General features: G+C 53.6%; 4 protein-coding genes across 4 annotated transcripts; 2 read left to right on the forward strand and 2 right to left on the reverse strand.

The window, feature by feature from the left end:
- The first annotated feature begins 444 nt into the window (after nt 1-444).
- COCSUDRAFT_64119 (hypothetical protein) lies at nt 445-6,851 on the forward strand. Its single transcript, XM_005651689.1, has 12 exons — nt 445-659; nt 1,359-1,428; nt 1,565-1,666; nt 1,895-2,162; nt 2,548-2,732; nt 3,034-3,251; nt 3,544-3,752; nt 4,103-4,433; nt 4,626-4,743; nt 4,953-5,107; nt 5,386-5,487; nt 5,858-6,851. The coding sequence occupies exons 1-12, from the start codon at nt 591-593 to the stop codon at nt 5,987-5,989; spliced, it is 1,959 nt and encodes a 652-aa protein (XP_005651746.1). The 5' UTR covers nt 445-590; the 3' UTR covers nt 5,990-6,851.
- Nucleotides 6,852-7,369: 518 nt separating this feature from the next.
- Nucleotides 7,370-8,284, reverse strand: COCSUDRAFT_38937 (hypothetical protein; the record flags this gene model as incomplete). The annotated part of the gene is made up of 3 exons (XM_005651690.1): nt 7,370-7,534; nt 7,812-7,973; nt 8,174-8,284. 3 exons carry the CDS (start codon nt 8,282-8,284, stop codon nt 7,370-7,372), a joined length of 438 nt encoding a protein of 145 aa, XP_005651747.1.
- Nucleotides 8,285-9,517: 1,233 nt separating this feature from the next.
- On the forward strand, nt 9,518-10,792 carry COCSUDRAFT_11426 (hypothetical protein; the record flags this gene model as incomplete). Its single annotated transcript, XM_005651691.1, has 3 exons — nt 9,518-9,682; nt 10,020-10,196; nt 10,541-10,792. Coding segments are annotated over 3 exons (594 nt in total), but the record flags the coding sequence as incomplete, so codon positions are not given.
- A 1,249-nt stretch (nt 10,793-12,041) lies between these two features.
- On the reverse strand, nt 12,042-14,132 carry COCSUDRAFT_55228 (NAD(P)-binding protein; the record flags this gene model as incomplete). Its single annotated transcript, XM_005651692.1, has 7 exons — nt 12,042-12,161; nt 12,595-12,709; nt 12,813-12,859; nt 13,018-13,104; nt 13,502-13,555; nt 13,732-13,821; nt 14,106-14,132. 7 exons carry the CDS (start codon nt 14,130-14,132, stop codon nt 12,042-12,044), a joined length of 540 nt encoding a protein of 179 aa, XP_005651749.1.
- Between the last annotated feature and the right edge of the window lie 272 nt (nt 14,133-14,404).

Below are 14,404 nucleotides of genomic sequence, written 5' to 3' on the forward strand. Positions count from 1 at the left end.
ATTTTGTTGCAACAGTACGAGTTTAACAAATTGTAACGTCTTCCACTTGTGTCACTAGGCACAGTACCACCTCAGTGAGGACATTAAGACACGTGCATGCGTTAGCCGTTAGCCGTTACCGTTGCGGCATGCAAGTGCGCTCAGCCTGTCTGAAATTGGACATAGATCATGATCACAGCGGCCGTCAGGATCACCCCTCTGACTTTCACATTACAGGGCACCCATGCAAGGCCTGGATTCCTGCACGACAAGCTAGTGCCAGCTGTATTACTAGCATGGAACACCAGCTACCTTGCCAGGTCAGCATCAGTCAATTCGGTGACGGAGATGAGTCAGGATTCCGTAATACCAGAAGAAAGACCGGGAACTGTAGACTGTGGCTGCCTAGATGTCAGAGCAGGCCAGGCTACCTGCATCCGTCTCTATAGACCTCCAATTCCTCTTGTAGTCCAAGCTAGTGCACTGGGAGTCAGGAGCTGTCAGAGTTTAGTTTAGAAGTCTTCCTTGGGAGCTGCCTGGTCACATCATCTTTTGGGTGTCTAGTTGAGAGAAGCCCATGACAGTGGCCACGTGAAAGGACGATTGGCAACATGGACCCTGGGCCTTCCGGTTTGGGTGGCAGTTTGCATGATGATCTGCTGCGCGGCTTTCAGGATACGGTGAGAAGAGGGCCTCTCGGGAGCGCATCAGACCTTAGCTTGGGTTCGCGACAGCTCTCAGCAGCCTGATGTGCTGAGTGCCGACCCCAGAGACTATATTGCGTGTCTTGGTGCTTAGTATATCGGTTGAAGAACCCGTAGTGTGTCAGCTTTCTTCTCAGAAGGGTCGTCCGTATATGCATTGGCGATCTTGGTTGTCGGCCGCGATCAGAGGAAGGCCCGTTTGGAGAACGAGCTAGACGATGTGTTGGGAACGCCCTGAAAGGCTTGGGTCCAATCCTACATCCAGCCTTTGTGGGCAGCCGAGGGTAAGGGCAGGGGTCTGTTTCTGGGGCAAGGCAATGCACGTGCGGCGTGATACTTCGACGCTGGGCCTGCTCTGCACTGCTGTCCGATCCGCATTGATTGGATTATGTTGAGGGTTTATATTCAGAGTTGTATCTGTTGAGGAAGAAGGCAACAAAAGTGAGAAGCTTCCAAGCTTTAGCGCATTCTATATCTGATCATCTTGCTACATAAGAAGGGCCTGGCATGGTTGGATTGAGGGGCAATCGTGCCGCTCTTTTGCCTCTGAGATTATTGAAGAAGTATAAAATGGGGGCCAGAGAGAATTCTTTGTAGTAATGTGCTGGTGGCAGGGACCATCACAGATGACCAGGATATTTATTTTCAACTAAACAGGGATGAACTGATTTGCAGGGCATGTACGAGTATGGGGTAGAGTACGGCATAATTCAGGATGGGGAGATCCCCGAGGTCCAATTGCGAGGTGATATTACATGGAGCCCTCTCACTTGCAAGGGATGGGCATCACAGATCAACGCAAGTCTTCAATGTTTTTCATACATCAACCATGATTGTCTAGAATCTCTTTGGCGAGACTTCGTTTTGGATTTGATGTTCAGGGGATGCTGCGAGCTCGGATGCAGCAACTATGAGCGCCCTAAACCCACAGCAGTTTGGTGGGGCGTCTGTCTCCGGCTGCGATCGGGACGCCATAGTGAATGGTGCGCCAATGTCCCTTTCTATAACTCTCCAAACAACATGCTGACATGCCCGATCAACCTGCCTGGTGCTGCTGCTTTGCCTGACAGGCCCCATGGTTGCAGCTCGCAAAGCAGCACCCTGCTCTTTGCCCCATTGCAGTATTGCATGCTACATGTTGCACGCCAGCTTCCTGAAGTCATGAAATGATCCAACAGGGCTGACGCTCTGTAATGTTGGCGTTGATGCAGGGCAGCGCCTGGTTCTGGCAGCGGATGCAGCCATTGCAGATGCTTTGAAAGTGGGAGAGGCGACGCGGCTGCGGATGGCAACCGATGAGCACGGCGCGGCCAACGGCTCGGAGGATGCTGACGACCCCATGCAGGGAACACCGCCAAAGCAGCGCAAGAAGAGGCGAGTTGCACTTGCACTTGCCGATCACCCTGCTCACAGCCCAGATCTCCCTGCCCTGCAGCCTACTGACGAGCAGGGCTGCGATCTGCTCTTACTGGAGCAGATGTTGTTGCCATGGCAGTAATAGACATGCTGTCCCTGCCACAGCTTGAGCGGACCGCCAGGCGAAGCACTGCTGCGAATTGCAACATTTTGGGAACGTGATTCTGAGCAACATCAATGACCTGCCATTACTAGGTGCTCCATGTTCAGCGTCAATGAGGTTCCAAATGTCCCTGCACCTAGGTGTGTACGTCAGGTGTGGATGAAAGCGCTGTTCCCTCCACCACCCAAAAGCAACAATCAAAGTGATCAAACTTTCACAGTGCCATGTGCTGAAGTGATCAAAAGAGGGAGGGAGTGAAGGACCAGTTCAGCTCCTGGGTGAAGGGATGACACACCGATTACTGACTCAGCCGGCTGACTAAGCGATGACTGATGGTCGGCGCAGGTCGGCGGCGCGCGGCATGAGCAGCACGGGCAGCGAGGGCGCGTCGGTGGGCGGCCGGAACAACGGCAAGGGGCTGCGCCACTTCAGCATGAAGGTGTGCGAGAAGGTGGAGAGCAAGGGGCGCACCACCTACAACGAGGTCGCCGACGAACTCGTCCAAGAGTTCTCTGCTCCCAGCCTCCAAGGTCAGCCCGCTCCTCCTGCCCTGCCCACACCTACTGTGTAAGAGGAATCCACAGCAAAAAGTATTCAAACAGGCAGCATAAGTGAGCAGTGACTCAGGCGGCCAGACATGATGGTGTAAGGTGTCTGACCTGAGGAGGTTAATTCACAAGATTCTAGCATGTGACGTAAAGTGGGCAACACATGCCTATCCTTGTCAATGTTTCCTGGGCTTCGTTTCCTAGCCCTTATGCCTGTGCACCATGTGCATATCCTGGTATTTGTTAGTCAAGGCTGACACACTGCAATTCTTTGGTGCTGCAGCGGGGTCGCCGGGAGGGGCGGCGTACGACGAGAAGAACATCCGGCGGCGAGTGTACGATGCGCTCAACGTGCTCATGGCCATGGACATCATCACCAAGGACAAGAAGGAGATCTCCTGGCAGGGCCTTCCCCCCGCACCCGCCTCCACTCTGGAGCGCCTCAAAGAACAGCGTGTCCGCCTGCGCGCCAAGCTCGCTCAGCAGCATGCCTACCTCAAGGTACACCCAGCTGCCTTTCTCATCAAGATCCAGATGCCTCTCATTATTAGGCAGCCAAGAATCTGGGGATTGGGCCGTCCATGTCCAAGGCAACCAGCACAAGCGAGAGGTGGTCGCATGGCACTAAGCCGGGTGTTCAGCAAGGCATGCATGTCGCGGGACGGACCGTTTAAATCTGGCGCACAACCATGTGGTTCATTTTCACAAGTTCGGTTCACCACTTTTGGCCTATCCCAGTGTGCTTGCCCCTGCCATCGTTGCTGACGTTGCGCGGGTGCTTGCAATTCCCCAGGAGACAAGCAAGCAGCACGCGGCGTACCGCAACCTGATCGTGCGCAACCTGGACCGGCCGGCGAGCGCGCTGGCGTCCATTGCCGCGCCCCACGGAGCTGCGCCCACTGCGCTGCCGCTGCCATTCATCCTGATCCAAGTCAACCCCGAGGCCTCCGTGGAGATCCAGATCGCCGACGACAACCGCCAGGCCATGTTCGACTTCGCCGGGTGCGCGCACATCCTCGCGTTTATTCATATGTTGATGTTATGCCGGATACAGAACAGATCTTGTAGATCGGGCATGATGACATGCTGCACATGATGCCTTTTCCTTCGATTTAGTGTCCTTCCCGACTGCGGCCGCGCAAAATCTGCTTATTTGGGACCTCTTCTCTGAAGCGGTTACATCAGCAAGGAGCAGGCACGGCTGTGCATTTTGGTGCTGGCCTTTGCAACCTCTGTCGTGCTGCCGTGTCCTTCTTTGTAAGGGGCGTCTGCAGGTGCTGCCAACAGCTTCCCTTGTGATAATTGCATTGGCGCCAGAATCTCAGATGAGAATCATGCATTGGTAGCTGCAGGACATGCTTCCGCATCATGGGCGACGACGAGGTCCTCTACGAGATGAACATGCACCTGGGCGGCGAAGGCGCGCAACAGCAGCTGACGGCACCGCTGCAGCCGGCGCCGCGCGCGCCGTCACCCGCGGTGGACTCCGCGCTCTCCCCCGCTGCGGCGGCCATTGCAGCGGCGGCCGCAGCGCGGGGGCCGCTCCCCAGGCTCGTGCCGATGGGCATCGCCTCCGCCACCGCGCTGCCACCGCTCGCGGGGGGCGCGCCCCCCAGCAGCATGCCGGGTGCCGGCGCATTGGCGAGCGGCTTGGCCGCTCTGCGCGGGCAGGCGGCCGCGCTGGTGGATCAGCCCCGCCCTACCGCTGCCAACGGGCAGCCATCCCAGGCATGGCCACCTCTCCAACTCCCTCTTAAGTAATTGTACTGCAGCCACCCGCTCTTCATCGCCGCCATATGGTCTGCATCCTGCATCATGTTGTGCAAGGTCTTGGCCGGCGTAAGCGAGTATCATGACGGAGCTCTGGTGTTGCAGGGGGTGGGGCAGCAGCTGCCGCCAGCAACCTGGTCCCGCCCGGAGCAGCAGCTGGTCAGCCCGGACTCTGCCAGGGCCATGGAGGAGGGCACGCCACCAGACAGCGTAAAGAGCGCAGGTGAGCACAACACTGCCATCATTGCAACCCACTGCAGATGAATTTCTCGATGCAAATCACCTGCGACCATATTGTCCAAACTCTTCTGTGTAGAAATAGTTTGGATTCTTCACAAAGCATAGCAGGGAGGATCTGGAGCATATCTCGCCTATCTTCTTATGCACAACGTGCATGGGGCCTCACTGGCGTGCTGCTGCCGTGGTCAACAGGTGGCCAGAATGGGCGCATCCCTCAGACGCCCCAGTCTGGGGGCAGCCTGCCGGGCAGCATCGGGGGAACCATGGACCTGTCTCCGGGGGGGTTGCTGTCTGCCATGACCGGCGTGTCATCCTCACAGGGCTCCCTCATGTCGCCAACCCCAGAGGTGCCCCCCATTGCAAGGCCCCTCCCTGTCCTATATCTTCACTTTGAACCCTTTGCGGCCGGCCTGCCTGCTTGTGCTGCAGACATCTCAGGCGGTACTTTCTTGTACTTTCAATAATACTGTCATGACTTGTGTGCATCTGTTCCGTCATGCGAGCAACAAGCTCTTCCAAAGCAGAAGCAAATCCGAGTTCTGCTCTAGCACAAACTTTTTGAGGAGAGGACCAGAATACTGTGTAAAGTCTGCATGTGCTGAAAGATAAATCATGTGTGGTGCAGATGGTGGGCAATGCTGCACAGGGCTGGCGCTGGGCTGACCCCCAGAACAGTGCTGGAATCTCTCATGCCTCCACCAGCACACCCACTGCCCCCTCCACCCAGGTGATCTGCCAGTCACCTGCTTGATGTGCTTGATGGTTGTGTGGGTTGTGGGGTGTGGAAGCTTGCATGTATGACACCTCTTGAGAGCTCCACAGCTTAACGTTGTCGATGACACTCGTACCTTCCGCCGCACGCGGATATTTAGAAGTGGTGTAGAAGCCTGGTACAGCTTTGCTTGCAAACAGCTTTCATGTGTTGAAGCTGTGCCATGTCAGTGCGCACATAGTGGGTGCTTGCATGTTGTGGAGACTGCCTTGCCTCAAGCCATATTTAGAGTGCAGCTGTACTTTCATGTAGCCCCATCATGTCCTGCGCGCTCAAAGCTCAAAGTAGCCCACCTGTCCTTGACTGAGACTCTGCTGCTGCGCAGCACCTGCAGGACTTGATGCAGCAGATGCACGCAAGCAGACAGGAGGGCATGGCAGGCACCTACAGCCAGGGATTCCCCATTGCGAGCCTGGACGCCTCAGGCCACCCCTACATGAGGCAGTGGCACCAGTGAGCTGGCAGCCTGTCTCCCCTGAACGCAGCAGCAGTGTCACAGGCAGCAGGCTGGTGTCCCCCACACCTTATGACCCCGGGCCTCTGCTGCATGTGAGAGGCTTCAAGTGGAGACAATGTCATGAGGTGTCAGAGAGGTGTCAGAGAGGTGTCTGGGGTGCCGTAGTGTTGCACATTTTGCTGCATTCTGCAGAGCATGAAGGGTCTGTAAGCAGCGCAGAAAGCCTGTGCAATGATTGCTGTTGGAAGCACTCCATCCAGCTGTACAAATGAGGCATTTGATTGTGAAGGTGTGTGATATGGAATGAGTTAACGGCGGAGGTTGCAGTGCCCCTTTGCTGGATGCCAGAGCGTGTGAGAGCCCGAAGCATATCATACGTGGCATCCGCTGACTGAGTTTTGCCTGCCACAACACTTTGTGCAGGCAGGTTCAGCAATGCTGTCTTGCAAATGCATGAGTGCCCCACTCTTGTGTTGGCCGGTGATGCTATAGGAGCATCGCAGTCCAAAACCTGATGAAAATGGGAAACTTGGAGGGTGTAGCAGCCTCGTGTATGTTGTATGAAGATGAGATGGGTTGAAAGATAGTGGAGTCTTTTGTGTGTGTGATGGCAGCAGCTATATAGCATATATAGCATATATGCACTGCACAACAGGTCTCTGGATATGAAATTAGGGATGCCCTGTGTAGACTTGACACCTTTCACGATTGGCTTTGCAGATCTGCTCATAGATTTGATGTGACCGTTACTCTGCTCTCCGTTTATTTGGTTTACATGCCTTCTGCTGATGCCATAATGACGCCCAGCAATGTAGGAAGGTCGCATAGGTTGTATCACACAAGCTGCAAAGAGGAAATATGCAAGAATGCCTGTGATGCAACCGCCCCAGTCATGAAACTCAACCTCTTTGTGATGGATGTCTGAAATTCTGTCCACGCCAATTTATCAGACTGTCAGAAGTCGGACTTCACACTCTCGAGAGGTCTCAATCACATGTCTCTGCCATCACCAACAATTAAGCGCAAGTTGTGTTAGTAAGTATTAAACCCTTCACTCTTATTCTTGCTCTTCAGCTCAGTCTGTTCCTCGTGCAAATTTCCGGTTCAAGATGCTCCATCATCATCCTAGCAGTGCACCTGCAATAACCATGGAACAGCAGTGACTTTTAGCACGCTACATTGATCCTGTACTTGCAATGCGAATGCTGGCCTCCGAGGCAGCTGTATGACCAAAGGCTGTTCACAAACTCACAAATAAAGCAGACTCACAGCAGTCATGCTGGCACCAGCATAAAACAATCTAGCAAGCTGGCTACTGATCCCTACCTCTGCCATGAAAGGCATCACAACTGTATGAGCTGTTAAGTAACTGTTGGCTGCTCACATCCACAGCGGGTATCTCTGCAGCGGCAGAATCTTCTCTATCGTGATTGTCTGGCCGGTCAAATGGTGCACCAATGCCGCTGTGTGGCTGTGGCAGTCGTTGACCAGCAGCTTCAGCTCACAGGGCCAAATCTCATTGAAGCAGCGCGCCATTTGCATTGCCTGTGCCCCCACAGAACACAAGGGTGTCAGGACAACACAAAGTCCACATATAATCATATCCCTGGGCTGCTACTTGAAGAAAGGGGACCAAACTTGCTTGTAGAGACATGCTTGAAAACAGCTGGTGACCAGAAGCGCAGAAGCACAAGTGCAGAGCTGATTGAGATACAAAAATGCAATGCAATGCAGAGCAATTGCAATTAAACACATGCAGAAATTCAGCACACCCAGCAGCCATTGGGCTGACCAGGTATGCACAGGGGACTTGAAAAATTACCTCAGGCACGGTTGCCTCGCCAATGAGCGAGCATCGCCTGCGCGGCAGCCGTCTGAGCTGCCTCTCTCGCAGAATCCCTTTCACGCTGCCACCAGCCATGAGCGTTGCTGTAGTCCTCAACGCCATGGCATCGGCTGGCAAGAAGTCAAACACTGTGTAGCTCTGCATCAGACCGTTCGTTGATGACCCTTTAGAACCTCTGTAGCCCGCATCAAAAATGCTGCAGGCATTTAATGGACCCCAGCAACTGAGGGCCTGAAGTGCATGTGCATGGCACATGGGAGCAAGCACAAGCTGAATGCACGCGAACATACAGAAAGAGGTGCTTTGATTGGATACAGATGGTTGGTCTGATGGCTGACCGGTGCATCAGCCCCTGGAGCCTGCTCCTCAATGATGGCCATGGTGTGCACTGCTGCTACGTCTTCTGCCCGACTGCCCAGCGTTTGCAGCATGCCTCCCAGGCCGTGCATCCCTTCCAAATAGGTCGCTGCGATGTAGACTTTGGAATTGCAAACGGTGCACAAAGTTCTTCTGCGTGCTCTTAAAGCCCTGACAGGGGATCTCGCGTGTGGCCATCTTGATGCTGTTCCTCCTTGAAGTGATCTACTTTTTAAAACTTTATTCAATGTACAAGACATGGTGATGTGTTTTTATGAGCCAGCTTGACAAAAAATTCCGACATGATCGGTCAGAGATCCCAACCGATCTGGGGCTTCGATACAAGAATAAGCAATCTCTTAGATACCAGAGGTATAAGTTGCCCACTTTTACTTCTACAGTGTTCAGAGGGCCTGCAAAGGCTTGCCTAAGATTTTTGGGTCGTCAGCTGCTGCTCACCCAATCGGATCGGGCCTGCGTGGCTAACCCGCGCCAACATGGATGGTCCACGTTCACCCAGGTCGCAGCGGGGCCAAAGGCCACACGAATCCCAGGCAGATGTTAATTGGCACATCGCAGAAGTCCGTGATTCAGCTACACAGAAACTCATTTCATAGTGCCAGAAAATTTATTAGGAAGGAATCGAGGTCTCGGAATTTGTGTCGGTGTCGACAGGCAAGATGCAGCTGACCGGCACCTCCTTCCTCAACAAACGCACAGCATTCCAGCATTGCAGCTCATTGCCTAGACAGAGCAGACAACATTCACCAGTACAGGCAGTGGCCACGCGGTCCAAGGTCCCCCTTCAGCAACAGCGTCCAGCTGTGGATGTCCTAGAAAGATCACTGCAGCTTGAATCTTCCAGCGGCCGTGAGCACGCAGAGGCTTCTTCCTCCGGCACATTAGAGTCACGGGGCTCCAAGAGGAGCATAGATGAAGGCGAAGTCCTGCATTCCACCTTCGAGCACCAGGCAATTGTATATGGGACCACCACCCTCCTGTCCGCGCTCTTGCTAAAGGGCTTCTCGGATGTGCATGACGTTCCTGCCGCCTTTGGCGCGGCTGCAGCAGCCCTCCTAGCCTACTATGTCTCAGGTGGCGCCCCGCCCCTTGTAGATTTTCCTTTGGACAAAATTGCTGTCAGAAAAATGATGGTCACTGAAGCAAAGTGTGCCCTTTGTCAGCAATGCTGTCCATCTCTTGCATCAACTTGCAAGTCAGCTGATCGCTGGTGCACTCCCAGCTGCTGAAGTTGGGGTGCCCTTCGTCAACACAGCTGTGCAGGCCATGCGATACCTGAAAAGCCTGTGACTGATTGAAGAAAAGCGGTGTTTCTTGCAGATTTCCTGACGGGGGTCTATCACTGGAGCGTGGACAACTACGGCAGCGGTGAGACGCCGATAGTGGGGTCTCAGATTGCGGCCTTCCAGGGGCACCATCAGAAGCCCTGGACCATCACAGAGCGCGAGTTCTGCAACAATGTGCACAAGGTACGTTGTGGCCACACCTCACTTGTGCCATCCCAAGTTTGTTGCAGCCCAGTCTTGTGTGTTGTGAGCACTTATCATGGGTTGCACCCTGTCGCTCTGTACGAGTCCTTAGTCAGAATGAGAGGTCATTCAGCTGGCAGCTTCTTTGCATCAGCATGCAATGCTGCTGCGCGTGTGAGAGGCTCTTTTTGAAGCAGGAGCACCCTCCTGAGCGGGATGGTGCCCCAAGTGCTGCTGCGGTCTGCGAGTTTTAGATTCATGAGTTGCAAGAGCATGCCGCAAGCATGCCAGTCTGCTCAGTGGAGTGAAGCCGCGTGTGTGTGCTTCTTTTACACAGGTGTTCATGCCGGCGCTGCCCTTCGCAGCGCTGTGCCTGCTGGCTTCACCCTGGCTGCCGGCGCCGGTGGAGGTGTTCCTGTCTACAGCCACGTTCCTGACCTGCATGAGCCAGCAGTTCCACGCCTGGTCCCACATGAAGAAGTCCGAGCTGCACCCCGTCGTCGACGCCCTGCAGGTGTGATTTGTGCCCTGCCAATAGTGACCAGGCATAATTTCGTGCTTGGTTTTATTTGTTTTTGCTCCTTGCCACAGGGCAGCATTTGCTGTGAGCTGCATTCTGCAATAGCTACTTCCCTTGGCTCATCCTCCAATAGCGCAGTATGTTCTATCAGCATGATGCTTGCCCACCAGGCTTTTGTGCACAAAGACAAAGCAAGCCCCACTCAACTAGGTTGCATGATCGGCATTTGTCAGCCTGCCTGCATGCGAGGCAGCTCGCACCCTCTCATTTCCCTCTTTACTGCACGAAACACTGCTCCACCAAATTTCTGACCCGGCAGTGTGCTGCTCGCATCACAGGGAGCGGGGTTATTGGTCTCACGGAGGGCGCACGGAGCGCACCACAGGGCGCCCTTTGAGGGCAACTACTGCATAGTCAGCGGCTTCTGGAACCCCATCCTAGACGCCGGCGGCTCCCCCGATGGCTTCTTCCGCCGCCTAGAGCGCATCGTGGCCGACCGCACCGGCGTCGAGCCGCGATGCTGGCACGAGCCGGACTACTCCTGGCAGGAGGCCCCCGATGCACCCCTCCAAGGGAAGACCTCAGTCTGAATGGGGCCGCAGGGTGGATCAGGCAGGTGGCAGGGTGGATCAGCAGACTCAGCCCGACAGAGGGAACAATTTGAGGGAAGGGGAATTTGGCGCCAGCTGCTGGCACGAGCCGGACTGCTCCTGGCAGGAGGCACCCAATGCACCCCAGCCCCAGTGGGAGCGCTCTCTTGGACGCCTTATTGTGCCACCTGGCTTTGCCTGCGGCAGTTACTCCCATGAAGAACCCTTCAAAAGTTGGAGGAAGCTTGTATCAAAGGGAGGCTGGTGGAATGTACAATGCGTGCAGGGTGCAAAGGCACACAGCGCTGCGGAGGCAGTTGGGGGGTACACGAGGGTCATTCCCAGTTGGAAAGGGTTGGAAAGGGTTGGCTTCTCAAACGTGCTACAGCTAGCTAGCTATTCATTGGCTGCTTGCACATGCTGGCAGCATTTCTAGCATTTTCCTCGGCCTAAGAGGCACAGCCTCTAATATCTGGGGTATCGAAGGATATTAATGGGGTGGCCTCTCCGCTAAGGTGTAGTCTCAAGAGATGTGCATGGTATACTTGAGAGCGGCGCCCGCCAATCGTTCATTCTGCATGGGAGACAGACAGTTCTCTGCTAGTCCTCCAGGGCTGGCTCTGTTCTGTAGAACTCCATTCATTGCTGGCTCAAAAACCTTGAGCTGCCATCCTTTACTAAACAAGTAAGTAGTACCAACAAACAGCCTATGCCGTTTGTTTGCACGTTTTGTGATAAGAGCGGCACATGCATGTGCCAATTTGTGCCAGTATTGCACCGGAGTGCACATCAAGCGATGTCAACACAGCGGAGTAGAAAATTTGCTTGAAGTGTGTCCCTTGGCTTCAGAGAGCATAGTCCGCGCTGGCTTTTATGAGACTTGTACCATAAGAGGAGGGACTGATGTACACCATAGCAATATGTGCTCTGCTAGATTGTTCAAGAGATGATTTATAAGAGGGTACCATAATGATAGAGATTACTTTTAAAGGTCAGTCTTTTGGACGGAAAAATGGTTCTCCAATTGGCGATGATTTTGTCACCAATAACTGCCTTGCATTCAAGCTGTAATCGCTGAGTTCTCCCTCCTGCATGCTCTACATGGGCACTAATGGCAGAAAAACCTGCAAGATGCATCGATGTGTACTCTCTATACAGAGAGTACACATCCCTCACTTTCTCCTCTCTCACACCACACGCTCAACCAATGCTGAACATCTTGGATCACTCACAATTTCTTCGGCTGGAGCTATATGTTGCTAAACCATTGGTCAGGCGGCAATTCAGAGGCGTCCTTGCTGGAAACAATCTCCACCACCTTGTTGCTGGCTCCAGGCTGAGTCACAGCCTCGACAAGCACAGCTGCCACCTGTTGCACAGCAGCTGTGAGGCTCAGCTGCATACTTGATTGGCACAGCTGCAGTCCCTTATATGCCTGATCCCCATCAACGCAATGCTGCTCATTGCTGCTCGAATTGCCTTTTCAACCTCGCCTCTTCTACACAGGAAAATATTACAAAATAGTGTAGCACTAATGACTAAGCTGTACACCTTCAGTTGCATCCAGAGACTGTCAATGCCGGCTTCATTGTTTGTGATGGTGCACGCGTGTTGGTGCAGGCTTCAGAGGAGAAAGCGTCGGCGCTGATGCGAATATTGGCGGCCGAGGAGACAGGAACTTAGGCCTTTGAGGAGGTGTGCAGCTGGCGCACAATCACAACCAGAGCACCCTTTCTGATTTTTTAGGTTGCCAGGAGAAGGACAGAGGAAAGCATTAGTGTCCAAAAATGGTGGCTGCTCACCAGGTCACGAGAGATGTCCTTTCCAGGATCGGAGGGCCTCCCAAACAGTGTGTCTTCCTTGCCCACAATCAAATTGCCCACCTCTGCAAGAGGCTTGTTGCTGAGGCCTCCAGGCCTGCCAACATCAGAAGCACTCAAGCTGCCTCCCTTCAAGCTAGACTGATACCACGTTCACTGGACACAGCATTGCATGAGATCGGGAGGGGAAGCATTGGCACCTGACTACCGTCCACTCGAGGCCGCTGCTCCTGAGGTACTTCTCACTCTGTAGCAAAAAAGTGCTCTCACCATCAAGTAGAAATGTCATAGGATGCAGCAGCAGGAATTTGTGCGAGGTGAAGTGCTACATACCACTAGTTTCTGGACGAGAACGTTGCCGAAAAGATTGAGTATGATGTAACCAGGATTGAATCTCTGGCCCACGGCCGCCCCATTTGTGAGCAGAGAGCTCATCAGCACAAACTTGCTGATACCCTTCTGCTTTGCTGCATCAACAAGGTTGCAGTTGCCCTGTCACAGAGACACACATTGCAAAAATTCAGAACCTCTGCATGCATGTGATATACAACAAGATGTGCCTTGAGTCCTGCATGCTTGTGAGAACAGGCTTGCCTTGTTGTCAATTGCTTCATATCCCTTGGAATCGGCCCCACCATTGAAGCCAATGGCGCTGATCACTGCCTGAGCATCCCCAATGGCACTGAGCAAGGACCTGCACACAAATGTCCTCCTTCTGTTGCATCTTTATCCTCTGAAATTTTTATATCAAATTTTTAGCTTCATGAGTGTAGCGTCAGATCGGCATGTCGGATGTAATATTACTAAAGTCTACCAGATTGCATGAAGTTCCTGGATCTAAATGAAACAAAGGAAAAACTCACTCTGGCTGGGTGACATCAGCTGTCACCAGCTCCACCTTATTATCCACTTGTAGCCCACTGGATCGAGCCTTTTCAGCGTCCTGAAAGCCCACATGCAATGACTCTCACAACCCCATCAGAACGTTTTTGCTTGTGCAGGGATGCTTTTACGTGTCACAGACCATTGGATCAGGATCGAGCTTGGCGACATGGCTTTCTGTTGAACTTGCCAAACTGATGGCTGCGCCAAAACAGCGCTGCATGGACGTGCCCTCACCCGAACGCCGGCACGGACTTTGAAGCCCTTTTTCCGCAGCTCCTGCACCACCCGCCTACCTGTGGCTCCTGAAGCGCCCGCCACAAAGACCTGGCAGACAACTCAAGCCTGTCATTCCTTGCACCGTGTCAGTCATCTTGACATGCAGAGTACTCCCGGCAATTACTGTTCGGTTGGCTACTAGTTGCAAGTTTTGTGGCGTACTGTGCTGATGGTGGCTGCCTGTGCGGAACCTGCTGATAAGTCCGCTAGAAGAGATGCACTGATGCCAATGCCAGCAAGCAAGACTCCTCGCCGTGGCAGCCCTCCAGGCCTGTCCTCGGATGTGGGTTCCTACGACGATCAGAAACTAATGCAATTGTTCAAGGACTGACATTGTTGCGATCTGCCTTCACAGTCATCGGATCTCCTGGCATCCTTGTCAGACAGGCATAGGAGGCCGTTCAATTGACCTGTGTCTCGGTAGATGAGCATCTGGGAGTAACAATAGATGAGTTCCTGCAATGATCTGCATATCTAGGTGTTCTTCTTGAGAGATTTGTGAACGGATGCACGGGACGGGAAGCCCCAGAACTAACATAAAATGTTGAGGCTGCCATCCTTGCCAGATATTACGATGCTGGTAATAATATCAATTGTATTGATGGCGTTCGGCATTACCAAAACACACGAG

This window comes from Coccomyxa subellipsoidea (assembly GCF_000258705.1).
Source record: "Coccomyxa subellipsoidea C-169, whole genome shotgun sequence".
NCBI lineage: Eukaryota > Viridiplantae > Chlorophyta > Trebouxiophyceae > Coccomyxaceae > Coccomyxa > Coccomyxa subellipsoidea.